Below are 17,500 nucleotides of genomic sequence, written 5' to 3' on the forward strand. Positions count from 1 at the left end.
CAAAGTCGACGAGCTCCGGGAAAGGATTTCTTTCCAGAGAGACATCAAGGCCTGTAACATACTTTGTTTCACAGAAACATGGCTCTCTGGGGATATTCTGTCGAAATCGGTCCAGCCAGATGGGTTCTCAGTTCATCGCACAGACAGGAATAAATATCTCTCCAGGAAGCAGAAGGGCAGAGGTGTGTGTTTCATGATTAATGACTCATGGTGTAATTGTAGTAACATACAGGAACTCAAGTCCTTCTGTTCACCCGACCTAGAATACCTCACAATCAAATGCCGACCTGTATTATCTCCCAAGAGAATTTTCTTCGGTTATAGTCACGGCCGTGTATATCCCCCCTCAAGCCGATACCACGACGGCCCTCAAAGAACTTAACTGGAGTTTATGCAAACTGGAAACCACATATCCTGAGGCTGCATTTATTGTAGCCGGGGATTTTAACAAAGCAAATTGGGAGACTAGGCTGCCGAAGTTCTATCAACATATCGACTGTTGTATCCTCGACCATTGCTATTCAAACTTCCGGGGTGGTTATAAGGCCCTCCCACACCCTTCTTTCGGAAAATCTGACCACGACTCCATTTTGCTCCTCCCTTCCTATAGGCAGAAACTCAAACAGGAAGTACCCGTGCTAAGGACTATTCAACGCTGGTCTGACCAATCGGAATTCACACTTCAAGATTGTTTTGATCATGCGGACTGGGATATGTTCCGGGTAGCTTGCAAAAATAATTTAGACGAATACTCTGAAACGGTGACTGAGTTTATCAGGAACTGTATAGTTGATGTTGTGCCCACTGTGACTATTAAAACCTACCCTAACCAGAAACCGTGGATAGATGGCAGCATTCGCACAAAACTGAAAGCGCGAACCACCGCATTTAACCATGGCAAGGTGACTGGGAATACGGCAGAATACAAACAGTGTAGCTACTCACTCCGCAAGGCAATTAAACTGGCAAAACATCAGTATAGAGACAAAGTGGAGTCACAATTCAACGGCTCAGACACGAGACGTATGTGGCAGGGTCTACAGACAATCACGGACTACAAAAAGAAAACCAGCCACGGGGCTTCCAGACAAACTAAACACCTTCTTAGCCCGCTTTGAGGATAACACAGTGCCAATGACGCGGCCCACTACCAAGGACTATGGGCTCTCCTTCTTCATGGCCGACGTGATTAAGACATTTAAGCATGTTAACCCCCGCAAGGCTGTGGTCCTCTGTAGCTCAATTGGTAGAGCATGGCGCTTTTAACGCCAGGGTAGTGGGTTTGATCCCCGGGACCACCCATACGTAAAAATATATGCACACATGACTGTAAGTCGCTTTGGATAAAAGCGTCTGCTAAATGGCATATTATTATTATTATATTATAAGGCTGCCGGCCCAGACGGCATCCCTAGCCGCGTCCTCAGAGCATGCGCAGACCAGCTGGCTGGTGTGTTTACGGACATATTCAATCTCTCCCTATCCCAGTCTGCTGTCCCCACATGCTTCAAGATGGCCACCATTGTTCCTGTACCCAAGAAAGCAAAGGTAACTAAACTAAATGACTATCGCCTGTAGCACTCACTTCTGTGCTTTGAGAGGCTAGTCAAGGATCATATCACCTCTACCTTACCTGTCACCCTAGACCCACTTCAATTTGCTTACCGCCCCAATAGATCCACAGACGATGCAATCGCCATCACACTGCACACTGCCCTATCCCATCTGGTTAAGAGGAATACCTATGTAAGAATGCTGTTCATTGACTATAGCTCAGCATTCAACACCATAGTACCCTCCAAGCTCATCATTAAGCTTGAGGCTCTGGGTCTGAACCCCGCCCTGTGCAACTGGGTCCTGGACTTCCTGACGGGCCGCCCCCAGGTGGTGAAGGTAGGAAACAACATCTCCACTTCGCTGATCCTCAACGCTGGAGCCCCACAAGGGTGCATGCTCAGCCCACTACAGGTTTGCAGATTACACAACAGTACTAGGCTTGATTACCAACAATGACGAGACCACCTACAGGGAGGAGGTGAGGGCTTTGGGAGTGTGGTGCCAGGAAAATAACCTCTCACTCAACGTCAACAAAACAAAGGAGATGATCGTGGACTTCAGGAAACAGCAGAGGGTGCACCCCCCTATCCACATCGACGAGACCGCAGTGGAGAAGATGGAAAAGCTGACAAACTGAAATGGTCCACCCACACAGACACTGTGGTGAAGAAGGCACAACAGAGCCTCTTCAACCTCAGGAGGCTGAAGAAATTTGGCTTGGCACCTAAGACACTCAGAACCTTTTACAGATGAACAATTGAGAGCATCCTGTCAGGCTGTATCACCGCCTGGTACGGCAACTGCACCGCCCACAACCGCAGCGCTCTCCAGTGGGTGGTGCGGTCTGCCTAATGCATTACCGGGGGCAAACTACCCGCCCTCCAAGACACCTGAATCACCCGATGTCACAGGAAGGCCAACAAGATAATCAAGGACATCAACCACCCGAGCCACTGCCTGTTCACCCCGCTATCATCCAGAAGGTGAGGTCAGGACAGGTGCATCAAAGCTGGGACAGAGAGAATTAAAAACAGCTTCTATCTCAAGGCCATCAGACTGTTAAATAGCCATCACTAGCACATTAGAGGCTGCTGCCTATTGAAATCACTGGCTACTTTAAGAAATGGAACACAATTCACTTTAATAATGTTTCCATATCTTGCACTACTCATCTCATATGTATATACTGCATTCTATTATATAATATTCTACTGTATCTTAGTCCATGCCGCTCTGTCATTGCTTGTCCATATATGTATATATTCTTAAATCCCATTCCTTACTAGATTTGTGTGTATTGGGTATATGTTTTGAAATTGTTAGATATTACTTGTTAGATATTACTGCACTTTCAGAGCTAGAAGCACAACCATTTCGCTACACCCGCTATAACATCTGCTAAACACGTGTATGTGACAAAGACATTTTGATTTGAGTTGTTACAATCCTCGTAATGAATGTGTTAATATAACTAATGTAAAGCTGTAGGTTGAGTCATGCTGTTCTCTGTTGTTCTGAACTCAAACTCTTATGAATAATGATTGCATCTCAAATGGCATCCTATTCCCCACACAGTGCACTACATAGTGCCCTCGTCAACAGTAGAGATTCTATAGGGAACCAGAGTCATGGGCAGGGTAACCTGGCCGGGGGGGGTGAGACCAACCTGCCTGGGATAGTATAGAAGTAATCCTTCTACCCCCCCAAACCCCACCCCCACAAAAAAAAGATATATATATATATATATATATATATATAAATATATATAAAACAAATGAAAATTAAAAATATACTAGAAAATGTGAAAAATGTGAAAAATATATATTAAAAAAAAAAAATTGTAAAGTGGTTGTCCCACTGGCTATCATAAGGTGAATGCACCAATTTGTAAGTGGCTCTGGATAAGAGCGTCTGCTAAAATGACGTAAATGTGAATGTAATGTAACCTACCAGGTAGGGTAATGACTGTGGTCAGCAGAGCCTGAAACGAGAAGGAATGGATTGAGAAGAGAGGAAAACCAGCTGAAATAGATGTGGCCCGCTTGTTGTGATAGAAGCTCTGAGAAACAGTGTTACAGTCACCACATCCCTATGATGTTCAGAGAGAGAGAAAATCAACCTCCCAGCACAGAGCCCTACTCCCTCATTGAAATGAAGGATACATTCACCCAGCTGGAGGTAAGGCAGGTGGAGCTGGAACAGCAGGTGAACACACTCCAGTCAGCACAGTCCCAGACAACAGTCCAGCACAACAACACCCCCTTAACTAGACCTGGAGAGCTGCAGGTGGAGAGAGACATGTCTGCACTCTGGACTGTGGTGAGACAACATCAACAGGAGAAAGAGCAGGAGCAGGAGAAGAACAGAGCACTAGAGGAGAGGATCAGAGTGCTGGAGGAGAAGGTGAGAATGATGACGGGTGACAGAGAACAACCCATTAGAGAGCTGGCCACCCCCGCAGAGAAGCAAGCAGAACAGCCCACCTCAGATCCTGGCCAAAGTCTCGACACCACAGCAGAACAGTACACCCTAGACCCTGACCATAGCCTCGACATCACACCCAGACAAACACAGAGCACTAGAGGAGAGGAGAGGATCAGAGTGCTGGAGGAGAGGATCAGAGTGCTGGAGGAGAGGATCAGAGTGCTGGAGGAGAGGATCAGAGTGCTGGAGGAGAGGATCAGAGTGCTGGAGGAGAGGATCAGAGTGCTGGAGGAGGCGATCAGAGCGCTGGAGGAGAGGATCAGAGCGCTGGAGGAGAGGATCAGAGCGCTGGAGGAGAGGATCAGAGTGCTGGAGGAGAGGATCAGAGTGCTGGAGGAGAGGATCAGAGTGCTGGAGGAGAGGATCAGAGTGCTGGAGGAGAGGGTGAATAGTAAACTTGCCAGTAGAAAACCTGACCTTTGACCTCTCAAACCTGAGCCTACGCCTTCACTATGGTGAATCATTTACATTTTACATTTTAGTCATTTAGCAGACGCTCTTATCCAGAGCGACTTGCATCCAGAGTGAGTGCATACATTTTCATACTGGCCCCCCGTGGGAAACGAACCCACAACCCTGGCGTTGCAAGCCCCCATGCTCTACCAACTCAGCTACAGTCACATGCAAACAAGCATACATAGTTCTTACTAAAACAATACAGAAATACACTACGGAAAAAGAAGGAACAGCACGTCAGAAATCAGCTCAATGTAACTGAAGCATCCATAGACTGGAACAACAATGAAGAGCTATCTATCCAAATCAGAGATGTATGGGTAAACCACTTCTCCAATCCTTTTGGCCCTATAACAAAGAACAAACAAGAAAAACATATACATGATCAAATACAAATCTTAGAATCAGCTATTAAAGACTACCAGAACCCACTGGATTCTCCAATTACATTGAATGAACTACAGGACAAAATACAAACCCTCCAACCCAAAAAGGCCTGTGGTGTTGATGGTATCCTGAATGAAATGATTAGATATACAGTCCACAAATACCACTTGGCTATACTTAAACTCTTTAACATCATCCTCTGCTCTGGCGTCTTCCCCAATATTTGGAAGAAAGGACTGATAACCCCAATCCACATAAGTGGAGACAAATTTGACCCCAATAACTACTATGGGATATGCGTCAACCGCAACCTTGGGAAATTCTTCTGCATTATCAGCAGAATCGCACATTTCCTCAGTGAAAGCAATGTACTGAGCAAAATGTCAAATTGGCTTTTTACCAAAAACAACAGACCACGTATTCACCCTGCACACCCTAATTGACAAACAAACAAAACAAAAACAAAGGCAAAGTCTTCTCATGCTTTGTTGATTTCCAAATTGATGGAAAGTGGTGTTGGGGGAAAACATATGACATTATAAAATCCATCTACACAAACAAATATTGTGAGGTTAAAATTGGCAAAAAACACACACATTTCTTTCCACAGGGCCGTGGGGTGAGACCAGTGGCGATTTTTGCTTGTAAATCTTGGTGGGGCAAACACCCCCCCCAAAAAATGTGGGATGCAAAGCCACTACACAACACTAAACAATACATTAATTGCACTATAACTATAACAAACGGTGCCCACAAACTGTCAGGGCCTCCATAAAGCTGGCCCAACAGCAGAGCTTTCTTTTCAGCACCATGGAGTGAATCCTTTGCCACTGCTACACCTGGCTATCAGTGGAGCCTTGTATGGCAGCGAAACAGTTCATTCAGCCTCATTTACTGCCTTTTAAAAAAACATAGCTGATATGGCTGACTTGCTTAAACAAATGTGGTTTCTACTGACAATTGAGATGTACAAACTATGGCATAAGGGGACGACGAGCGGATAAGAGGCAATCCGTAATTTGGATTAAGACATTAATGAGCGAGCTAGGACGGACGTAGTCAATATGACTATTTGATTAGCACTTTTGAAATGCACAGCGACAGAATTCAGAACATGGGCCGTTCTTACAGTGTTCTCCCTGAACACCAAGTCAGAACCGTAGGATAAATAAAGGGGGCATATAAGCAGATAATGAAAGCTCTTACAATATTCAATGATTACATTTCTCTAAAACAGGCTATAGGCTACATGTGCACCACCAAGTCAGAACTGTAGGCTAAGTTATGAGGGGGAAAGGGACCAAATTATTAGGGTGAGGCACATGGGCTACTAACAGCTTACTACACAACATACACTTAGTATTACTTTCTTAGCTACAGTATACATATCTCCCTCATTTATGCAGCAACAGTACAGCGGCTTGCGAAAGTATTCACCCCCCTTGGCATTTTTCCTATTTTGTTGACTTACAGCCTGGAATTAAAATTGATTTTGGGGGGGTTTGTATCATTTGATTTATACAACATTTATACCACTTTGAAGATGCAAAATATTTTTTCTCGTGAAACAAACAAGAAATAAGATTTAAAAAACAGTAAACTTGAGCGTTTAACTATTATTTGCACATTGTTACAACACTGTATATAGACATAATATGACATTTTAATTTGTCTTTATTCTTTTGGAACTTTTGTCAGTGTAATGTTTACTGTTAATTATTATTATTATTATTATTATTATGTAAACATATGTTTCCCATGCCAATAAAGCCTTTTAAATTAATATTGAAATTGAAATATAAGAGAAGATAGAGAGAGGGAGATGGAGAAATCGAGAGAGAGAGGGAGAGCGAGAGAAATAGATAGAGAGAGAGAACTAGGGAGATAGAAAGAGAGCGAGAGGGAGAGAGAGCGGGAGAGAGAGAGTAGGAGAGGGAGAGAGAGAGAGAGAGGGGGATAAATAGAGAGAGAGGGACAGAGAGAGAGAGAAAGAAAGAGAGGGGGGATAGAGAGAAAGAGAGAGAGAGAGAGACAGAGAGAGAGAGAGAGAGAGAGCAGAGAGAGAGAGAGAGAGAGAGGGGGGGGGGGACAGAGAGAGAGAGAGGGACAGAGAGAGAGGGGGGGATAGAGAGAGAGAGCGAGAGAGAGAGAGGGGAGAGAGAGACAGAGAGAGAGAGAGAGAGAGGGAGAGAGGAGAGAGAGAGAGAGAGAGAGAGAGAGAGAGAGAGAGAGAGAGAGAACAGAGTGTGTGGGAGGTGGAGATTTACAAATAGCAGTTTTTGATATATGAAGGAATATGACATGAGAACAGTCTGGGGAGGGACGGTCTGGGAGATGAAGAGAGAGTTTTATATGCAGGAAACATATGATATGAGAACAGTCTGCGGAGGGACGGTCTGGGAGATGAAGAGAGAGTTTTATATGCAGGAAACATATGATATGAGAACAGTCTGCGGAGGGACGGTCTGGGGAGATGAAGAGAGAGTTTTATATGCAGGAAACATATGATATGAGAACAGTCTGGGGAGGGACGGTCTGGGAGATGAAGAGAGAGTTTTATATGCAGGAAACATATGATATGAGAACAGTCTGCGGAGGGACGGTCTGGGAGATGAAGAGAGAGTTTTATATGCAGGAAACATATGATATGAGAACAGTCTGCGGAGGGACGGTCTGGGAGATGAAGAGAGAGTTTTATATGCAGGAAACATATGATATGAGAACAGTCTGCGGAGGGACGGTCTGGGGAGATGAAGAGAGAGTTTTATATGCAGGAAACATATGATATGAGAACAGTCTGCGGAGGGACGGTCTGGGGAGATGAAGAGAGAGTTTTATATGCAGGAAACATATGATATGAGAACAGTCTGCGGAGGGACGGTCTGGGAGATGAAGAGAGAGTTTTATATGCAGGAAACATATGATATGAGAACAGTCTGCGGAGGGACGGTCTGGGAGATGAAGAGAGAGTGATGCTGTCCTCCCCTGTCAATAACATAAAGGGCTCTATTTTAACAAAGCTAACCAATGGTAAATCTAAGCTCTGGCTATAGGTCTGGCGGTTTTCACACTAGTTATTATGAGTGCAATAGCTGGCGGTGGTGCTGGGTTTTAGGTGTGACGAGGGCTTGACCACTCACTGGCCGTTCCCATGGCTTAGTACTGCATGTGTTTGTCTCAAGTTCCGTAGGTTATTGATGGACTTTGCATTGTCATCAACTCCGGTGTGTCTGTGGGCACGGACTGTTCTAGTCCTGGTCCGTGGTGGATTGATCATTTATTAAATAGTGTAGGCTTACAGTAACGAGTGATAGCAACAGTAACAAAGAAAAACATCCAGTGTTTCCTCAGTATGTTTGGAGTGTTTACAGTCAACATTGTTGTAATCGGCTTCAAGGACTATAAGCCTTTATGCATCACTTAGTCCTCTAATAACAAATACTAGGTACCAGAGAATTGTATTGTATGTGTGAGGCACGTTCTCAATATGCCAGATATATCCTAGGACTACTGTTGATATGGTGTTGTAGGACTGAATCATTTGAGTAGCCTGTTTGGAGGAGCAAGTCTTTGGTAACAGGACAAGAGGCGCTCTTTAGAAATGGGGATGGATACAAGCCAAATGGAGTGTGAATTGCAGGCAGGCCTATGTGAATTGTGAACGATGCAAAAGCACGTTGGCAAAAGCCTCACCAGTAGAACATTTAGAAACGTTTTATGGATAGGCTACTTGGCTGAAGCATGGCCAGGATGACAAGCACACCTACTCTCGACGGGTCTGACCTAGAGTATGTGGACAACTACAAATACCTAGGTGTCTGGTTAGACTGTAAACTCTCCTTCCAGACTCACATTAAGCATCTCCAATCCAAAGTTAAATCCAGAATCGGCTTCCTATTTCGCAACAAAGCCTCCTTCACTCATGCTGCCAAACATGCCCTCGTAAAACTGACTATCCTACCGATCCTTGACTTCGGCGATGTCATTTACAAAATAGGCTCCAACACTCTACTCAGCAAATTGGATGTAGTCTATCACAGTGCCATCCGTTTTGTCACCAAAGCCCCATATACTACCCACCAATGTGACCTATACGCTCTTGTTGGCTGGTCCTCACTACATATTCGTCGCCAAGCCCACTGGCTCCAGGCCATCTATAAATCCCTTCCAGGCAAATCCCGCCTTATCTTAGCTCATTGGTCACCATAGCAACACCCACCCGTAGTCTGCGCTCCAGCAGGTATATCTCACTGGTCAAACCCCAAAGCCAACACCTCCTTTGGCCGCCATTCCTTCCAGTTCTCTGCTGCCAATGACTGGAACGAACTGCAAAAATCTCTGAAGCTGGAGACTCTTATCTCCCTCACTAACTTTAAGCATCAGTTGTCAGAGCACCTTACCGATCACTGCACCTGTACACAGCCCATCTGAAATTAGCCCACCCAACTACCTCATCCCCATATTGTTATTTATTTTGCTCATTTGCACCCCAGTATCTCTATTTGCACATCATCTTCTGCACATCTATCATTCCAGTGTTAATACTAATTGTAATTATTTTGCACTATAGCCTATTTATTGCCTTACCTCCATAACTTACTACATTTGCACACACTGTATATAGATTTTCTATTGTGTTATTGACTGTATGTTTTGTTTACCCCATATGTAACTCTGTGTTGTTGTTTTTATCGCACTGCTTTGCTTTATCTTGGCCAGGTCGCAGTTGTAAATGAGAACTTGTTCTCAACTGGCTTACCTGGTTAAATAAAGGTGAATTTTTTTATTTATTTTTATAACTGGATCATGAGTAGACAATTTAGAAACGTTTTATGGATAGGCTCCTTGGCTGAAGCATGGCCAGGATGACAAGCACACCTAACTGGATCATGAGTAGACCATTTAGTAAAAATGTATGCACACATGACTGTAAGTCGCTTTGGATAAAAGCGTCTGCTAAATGGCATATTATTATTATTATTATTATTATTATTTAGAAATGTTTTGTGGATAGGCTCCTTGGCTGAAGCATGGCCAGAATGACAAAGACTCTAGATGCATTGCTGTTGAACCAGTTTTCGTTAAAGTAGGGTAGTGGTTTTTAATCAAACAAAACGAAAAACAAGAAATTGTTACAGGAAAATAACTTAAATGCTTCTAAATAAGAGTGGCACTGGATTATCTCATGTCTCGTTCCATATAGCCTCTATGGAGGGGTTTTAATCCACAATAATGACAGAGCTGTATAAATTAATGTAATAGCCTATAGATAAAAAGAGGAGGTCTGCTCACTGTTTTGCTGCTGCCAAACTTTCAACAAAGCTTTGTTGATTAAGATTATCGATAGTTTTGACTATTGTCGAATGCATTGGGCATAAAAAAGAAAACTGCCTTAATTGAGGAGGGGAGGCTATTCTTGATTTTTATTCAAACTAACAAAATCTGAAAAACCATGATTTTTTTATGTTTCTAAATACAAGGTTTATGGGCGCTGTGTGTTACAGTTGGATAGGCTGCGCTTCTGCTGTCAAAATCCATGCCATAACCACCCGAGTTACCGCTAAGACCAGCTTTCAGTTGGTCTTAAATATCCCCACCAGCACATACTGAAATTGGTACTTTAGTACACGTTTCTAGGGACACACCTCAGTGCAGAGCTCATATAAGACAGGTAAATTATTGATCCTGGTACTAGGGTTTGAGAATAGAAGAGCACCGGCTTTAACAGGTTGAAATTGCAAAAGAGCATTGCGCTTAACGGCAGCTGAAAAAAGAGCACAATATGTCCTGACAGATAAGATACCGTACTAAAAGATACTGTACTGGTAAGACACTGTACTGGTAAGATACTGTACTGGTAAAACACTGTACTGGTAAGACACTGTACTGGTAAGATACTGTACTGGTAAGATACTGTACTGGTAAGATACTGTACTGGTAAGACACTGTACTGGTAAGACGCTGTACTGGTAAGACACTGTACTGGTAAGACACTGTACTGGTAAGATACTGTACTGGTAAGATACTGTACTGGTAAGATACTGTACTGGTAAGACACTGTACTGGTAAGATACCATACTGGTAAGACACTGTACTGGTAAGATACTGTACTGGTAAGATACTGTACTGGTAAGACACTGTACTGGTAAGATACTGTACTGGTAAGATACTGTACTGGTAAGACACTGTACTGGTAAGATACTGTACTGGTAAGACACTGTACTGGTAAGACACTGTACTGGTAAGACACTGTACTGGTAAGATACTGTACTGGTAAGACACTGTACTGGTAAGACACTGTACTGGTAAGACACTGTACTGAAAGGCTGTGGAGAAAGTTGGTGCTGAATTTATAGTATAGAAACCAGAAACAGAGCTGAAGCTGGGGTCTCTCTTTCCTATCCAGGGATAACCACGGTGTTGACCATGACCACTCTGAGCACAGTGTCCAGGACGTCACTACCCAGGGTTTCCTACGTGACGGCCATGGACCTCTTCGTCACCGTGTGTTTCCTGTTTGTGTTCGCTGCATTGATGGAGTACGCCACACTCAACTACTATTCATACGGTGCCAGCCCCAGCCCCAGACCCAGGAAGACCCAGAGAATGGTAAGATACAACCCTAGACCCAGGAAGACCCAGAGAATGGTAAGATACAACCCTAGACCCAGGAAGACCCAGAGAATGGTAAGATGCCACTCTAGACCCCGGAAGACCCAGAGAATGGTAAGATACAGCCACAGACCCAGGAAGAACCAGAGAATGGTAAGATACAGCCACAGACCCAGGAAGACCCAGAGAATGGTATGATCCAGACCCAGGAAGACCCAGAGAATGGTAAGATACAGCCCCAGACCAGGAAGACCCAGAGAATGGTATGATCCAGACCCAGGAAGACCCAGAGAATGGTAAGATACAGCCACAGACCCAGGAAGACCCAGATAATGGTATGACCCAGACCCAGGAAGGCCCAGAGAATGGTACGATACAGCCCCAGACCCAGGAAGACCCAGATAATGGTATGATCCAGACCCAGGAAGACCCAGAGAATGGTAAGATACAGCCACAGACCCATGAAGACCCAGAGAATGGTAAGATACAGCCACAGACCCAGGAAGACCCAGAGAATGGTAAGATACAGCCCCAGACCAGGAAGACCCAGAGAATGGTATGATCCAGACCCAGGAAGACCCAGAGAATGGTAAGATACAACCACGGACCCAGAAAGACACAAAGAAGTGTAAGGCTGTCAGCGTGGTATGTATGAGCAAAGCATGGGCCTCAGAACACATTAAGAAACAGTTCAGAAACCATGGCAGTTTTACTCACCAACATTATAGTTCAACAGCTGGATCATAAAATCCAGTCTTCCAGTATGATTTGACCACTTCCGTCAACATTGCTACAGTATTATTACAAGAACAACACATCCAAGATAATGACATGATTTCAGGCTTGTAATATCTTCTGATTGAGGAGGCCGTCCAGTTCTATCCTGTGGGATTTAAAAATATAATGGGGAATAAGGGAATACGAACATGAAGGAATGTAATGATATATTCCTTGATTGGTATTGGCCCTCTTAGTGCAGTGTTGCTCGGCTCAATTCACAGAGGAGTAGCTTAGCTTAGCTTATCCCCTCCAAGAGCTCTCTTCAACCTGCTATGGGCCCTGATCCTGCAGAGAGAAACAGAGACACGGTGTGTGTCCACAAACGGCACCCTATTTTCAATATAGCGCACTACAAAAGTAGTCCACTATGTAAGGAATAGGGTGCCATTTGGGACGGAACCCCAGACCCAGGGGCGAGAGGTCTTTCAGATGATGGAGACATACTGACTAATCTCCTCTGATAGGAACAGTATTACATTAACAATTCTCCCGTCTCATATTGCCTCACAGGATTCTCTGCCCCTTAAACACAGACAATATGAACCTATTCCTGTCTGGGATTAGTTTATAAAAATGTTAGTTTATACCATAATGTATGGGGAATTATGTCTCCTATACAGTACTTCCCCTGATTAGTTACAGTATACTTATATATTAGTAATATTACAATGATAAGGTTAATACTATATATTATCCTGTTTATTAGTCAGAGCCTGCTTTATCCAACCGATCTTGATATTAGTCATATAACAATGAAAGATTCATCGATAAGTATTATTTTAGAAACCTCTGCTGTTAAAATAGTACAGCAGCCTTCAAAGTCTCACCTAAATTATTCATATGACAGTTTCTTACTTTTAACCCCTTTAATGGATCTCTTCTAACAGAGGTTCTGTTATATTATCTCTGAAGTTGTTTAAGAGTCTGTGATGCTGCTCAACTCTGTCTGATATTGATAGACGTCTAAAGTCTGTGAATGAGGTCAGGGATGGGGGAGGTCGTCCCAAATAACACCCTATTCCTTATAGAGTGCACTACTTTTGACCAGAGCCCTATGGGATGTGTCTATATAGTGAAAGGGTGGCATTTAGGATGCATCCTGGGTGATCCCAGCTCCCAGATCTGAGTGTCAGTCCTCTCTGGATGCTTACTGCTCAGATTAAACGCATGACAGTGCACTTCCTTCCTCTCAAACCTGATATCCCACGGGGGGCCAGTATGAAAAATGTATGCACTCACTAACTGTAAGTCGCTCTGGATAAGAGTGTCTGCTAAATGACTAAAATGTAAATGTCTCTGTGTCCTGGCATGATGCTCCAAGAGTCACTCCACTAACCAAGTCTCTCTCCCTCTCTCTCTCTCTCTCTCTCTCTCTCTCTCTCTCTCTCTCTCTCTCTCTCTCTCTCTCTCTCTCTCTCTCTCTCTCTCTCTCTCTCTCTCTCTCTCTCTCTCTCTCTCTCTCTCTCTCTCTCTCTCGCTCTCTCTCTCTCTCTCTCTCTCTCTCTCTCTCTCTCTCTCTCTCTCTCTCTCTCTCTCTCTCTCTCTCTCTCTCTCTCTCCCTCCCTCCCTCCCTCCCTCCCTCCCTCCAGAACTACTCAGTGTTGGAAGTGGGACCCCCCCCTACAGTGATCACGTATAACAACTCCCTGTACTGGCAGGAGTTTGAGGACACCTGTGTCTATGAGTGCCTGGATGGGAAGGACTGCCAGAGCTTCTTCTGCTGTTACGATGAGTGTCGAGGAGGAGGCTGGAGGAAAGGACACATCCAGATAGATATACTGGAGCTGGATGCTTACTCCAGGGTCTTATTCCCCACCTCCTTCACTCTGTTCAATGTGGTCTACTGGGTTAGCTACCTGTACCTTTAGCAGGTTGAACTGGGGAGGCTATTTCTACCTTCAGCAACCCGGAGAGAGAGAGGTGCCGTGGACTTTAAGAAATGAGAGAGAGGTGCCATGGACTTTTAGAACAGAGAGAGAGGTGCCGTGGACTTTAAGAACAGAGAGAGAGGTGCCGTGGACTTTAAGAACAGAGAGAGAGGTGCCGTGGACTTTAAGAACAGAGAGAGAGGTGCAATGGACTTTAAGACCAGAGAGAGAGGTGCAATGGACTTTAAGAACAGAGAGAGAGGTGCAATGGACTTTAAGAACAGAGAAAGGTGCCATGGACTTTTAGAACAGAGAGAGAGGTGCCGTGGACTTTTAGAAAAGAGAGAGAGGTGCCATGGACTTTAAGAACAGAGAGAGAGGTGCCGTGGACTTTAAGAACAGAGAGAGAGGTGCCGTGGACTTTAAGAACAGAGAGAGAGGTGCCGTGGACTTTAAGAACAGAGAGAGAGGTGCCGTGGACTTTAAGAACAGAGAGAGAGGTGCCATGGACTTTAAGAACAGAGAGAGAGGTGCCATGGACTTTTAGAACAAAGAGAGAGGTGCCGTGGACTTTAAGAACAGAGAGAGAGGTGCCATGGACTTTAAGAACAGAGAGAGAGGTGCAATGGACTTTTAGAACAGAGAGAGAGAAGGACCATGGACTTTTAGAACAGAGAGAGAGGTGCAATGGACTTTAAGAACAGAGAGAGAGGTGCCATGGACTTTAAGAACAGAGAGAGAGGTGCCATGGACTTTTAGAACAGAGAGAGAGGTGCCGTTGACTTTAAGAACAGAGAGAGAGGTGCCGTGGACTTTAAGAACAGAGAGAGAGGTGCCGTGGACTTTAAGAACAGAGAGATAGGTGCCATGGACTTTAAGAACAGAGAGATAGGTGCCATGGACTTTTAAAGAGAGAGAGGTGCCGTGGACTTTAAGAACAGAGAGAGAGGTGCCGTGGACTTTAAGAACAGAGAGAGAGGTGCCATGGACTTTAAGAACAGAGAGAGAGGTGCCAAGAACTTTAAGAACAGAGAGAGGTGCCATGGACTTTAAGAACAGAGAGAGAGGTGCAATGGACTTTTAGAAGAGAGAGAGGTGCCGTGGACTTTAAGAACAGAGAGAGAGGTGCCGTGGACTTTAAGAACAGAGAGAGAGGTGCCATGGACTTTTAGAACAGAGAGAGAGGTGCCGTGGACTTTAAGAACAGAGAGAGAGGTGCCATGGACTTTAAGAACAGAGAGAGAGGTGCCGTGGACTTTATAAACAGAGAGATAGGTGCCATGGACTTTAAAAACAGAGAGATAGGTGCCATGGACTTTTGGAAGAGAGAGAGAGGTGCCGTGGACTTTAAGAACAGAGAGAGAGGTGCCGTGGACTTTAAGAACAGAGAGAGAGGTGCAATGGACTTTTAGAAGAGAGAGAGGTGCCATGGACTTTAAAAACAGAGAGATAGGTGCCATGGACTTTTAGAAGAGAGAGAGAGGTGCCGTGGACTTTAAGAACAGAGAGAGGTGCCGTGGACTTTAAAAACAGAGAGATAGGTGCCATGGACTTTAAAAACAGAGAGATAGGTGCCATGGACTTTTAGAAGAGAGAGAGAGGTGCCGTGGACTTTAAGAACAGAGAGAGAGGTGCCATGGACTTTAAGAACAGAGAGAGAGGTGCAATGGACTTTAAGAACAGAGAGAGAGGTGCCGTGGACTTTAAGAACAGAGAGAAAGGTGCCGTGGACTTTAAGAACAGAGAGAGAGGTGCAATGGACTTTTAGAAGAGAGAGAGGTGCCATGGACTTTAAGAACAGAGAGAGGTGCCGTGGACTTTAAGAACAGAGAGAGGGGTGCAATGGACTTTTAGAACAGAGAGAGAGGTGCTGTGGACTTTAAGAACAGAGAGAGAGGTGCTGTGGACTTTAAGAACAGAGAGAGAGGTGCAATGGACTTTAAGAACAGAGAGAGAGGTGCAATGGACTTTAAGAACAGAGAGAGGTGCCATTGACTTTAAGAACAGAGAGAGAGGTGCCGTGGACTTTAAGAACAGAGAGAGAGGTGCCGTGGACTTTAAGAACAGAGAGAGAGGTGCCGTGGACTTTAAGAACAGAGAGAGAGGTGCCGTGGACTTTAAGAACAGAGAGAGAGGTGCCATGGACTTTAAGAACAGAGAGAGAGGTGCAATGGACTTTTAGAAGAGAGAGAGGTGCCATGGACTTTTAGAACAGAGAGAGAGGTGCAATGGACTTTTAGAACAGAGAGAGAGGTGCAATGGACTTTTAGAACAGAGAGAGAGGTGCAATGGACTTTTAGAACAGAGAGAGAGGTGCAATGGACTTTTAGAACAGAGAGAGAGGTGCCATGGACTTTTAGAACAGAGAGAGAGGTGCAATGGACTTTTAGAACAGAGAGAGAGGTGCAATGGACTTTTAGAACAGAGAGAGAGGTGCAATGGACTTTTAGAACAGAGAGAGGTGCCATGGACTTTTAGAACAGAGAGAGAGGTGCCATGGACTTTTAGAACAGAGAGAGAGGTGCCATGGACTTTTAGTACAGAGAGAGAGGTGCCGTGGACTTTAAGAACAGAGAGAGAGGTGCCATGGACTTTTAGAACAGAGAGAGAGGTGCCATGGACTTTTAGAACAGAGAGAGAGGTGCCGTGGACTTTAAGAACAGAGAGAGAGGTGCAATGGACTTTTAGAAGAGAGAGAGAGGTGCCGTGGACTTTTAGATCAGGCATAGAAGAAAGACTGAAAGACTGATAAAATGAGAAACAAGAAGACTTTCAAAGGGTAACACCAAAGTAACTCTGTGGTTTTACCTAAAGCAGTGAACTGAAAATGAAGACAACCTGGTCAGGAAGCGTTTTTCTGTATTTCAGGTATCAGAAAAAGATACACATAGAATCTTCACCTACATGGAAATGGAAATGTTGCTTTGCACAGCAACCACAAATCCTTCTGTCAAGACCACGATCTCAAAGGGTTGTTTTAAGATGCAGAACCTTGTCACCCAGCTGTCAGTCAAAACCAGTGGGTACAGTTGACTATGAGGGATATTCACAACCATCCACAGTGCCTTCCTCAACAGGGGTATGTAGCAGGAAGACTAAAGGACTACTGGCCGGTTTTGACTGATTACTGCTGTGGTCTTTTTTAATTAATAATCTGCCATTGTAATAACAAAGCATTATTAAGTTCATATCACTAAGAAGTTAAGTTCATATAACTGGATGTATAATTGCCACGTGGCATAAGACAGTTGGGACTGCACATCAACCCTGTCTTGACATGCTGTTATGACCATATTAATAAGTACTGTGTTAAATATCTAATTATAGTTTTATATAAAGCCCCCCAATCACAAGTA

General features: G+C 44.4%; 1 protein-coding gene across 1 annotated transcript in view; it reads left to right on the forward strand.

Annotated features, from left to right (window-relative positions):
- LOC121534184 (gamma-aminobutyric acid receptor subunit gamma-3) overlaps positions 1-14,311 on the forward strand; it is a 161,011-nt gene extending 146,700 nt beyond the window's left edge. The window contains exons 5-6 of the mRNA XM_045205591.1: positions 11,291-11,493; positions 13,866-14,311. Coding sequence (XP_045061526.1) covers positions 11,291-11,493; positions 13,866-14,144 — 482 coding nt within the window. The 3' untranslated portion in view covers positions 14,145-14,311. The remainder of the gene's footprint in view (positions 1-11,290; positions 11,494-13,865) is intronic.
- Positions 14,312-17,500: the final 3,189 nt, after the last annotated feature.

This window comes from Coregonus clupeaformis, chromosome 20 (genome assembly GCF_020615455.1).
Source record: "Coregonus clupeaformis isolate EN_2021a chromosome 20, ASM2061545v1, whole genome shotgun sequence".
Taxonomy (NCBI): Eukaryota; Metazoa; Chordata; class Actinopteri; order Salmoniformes; family Salmonidae; genus Coregonus; species Coregonus clupeaformis.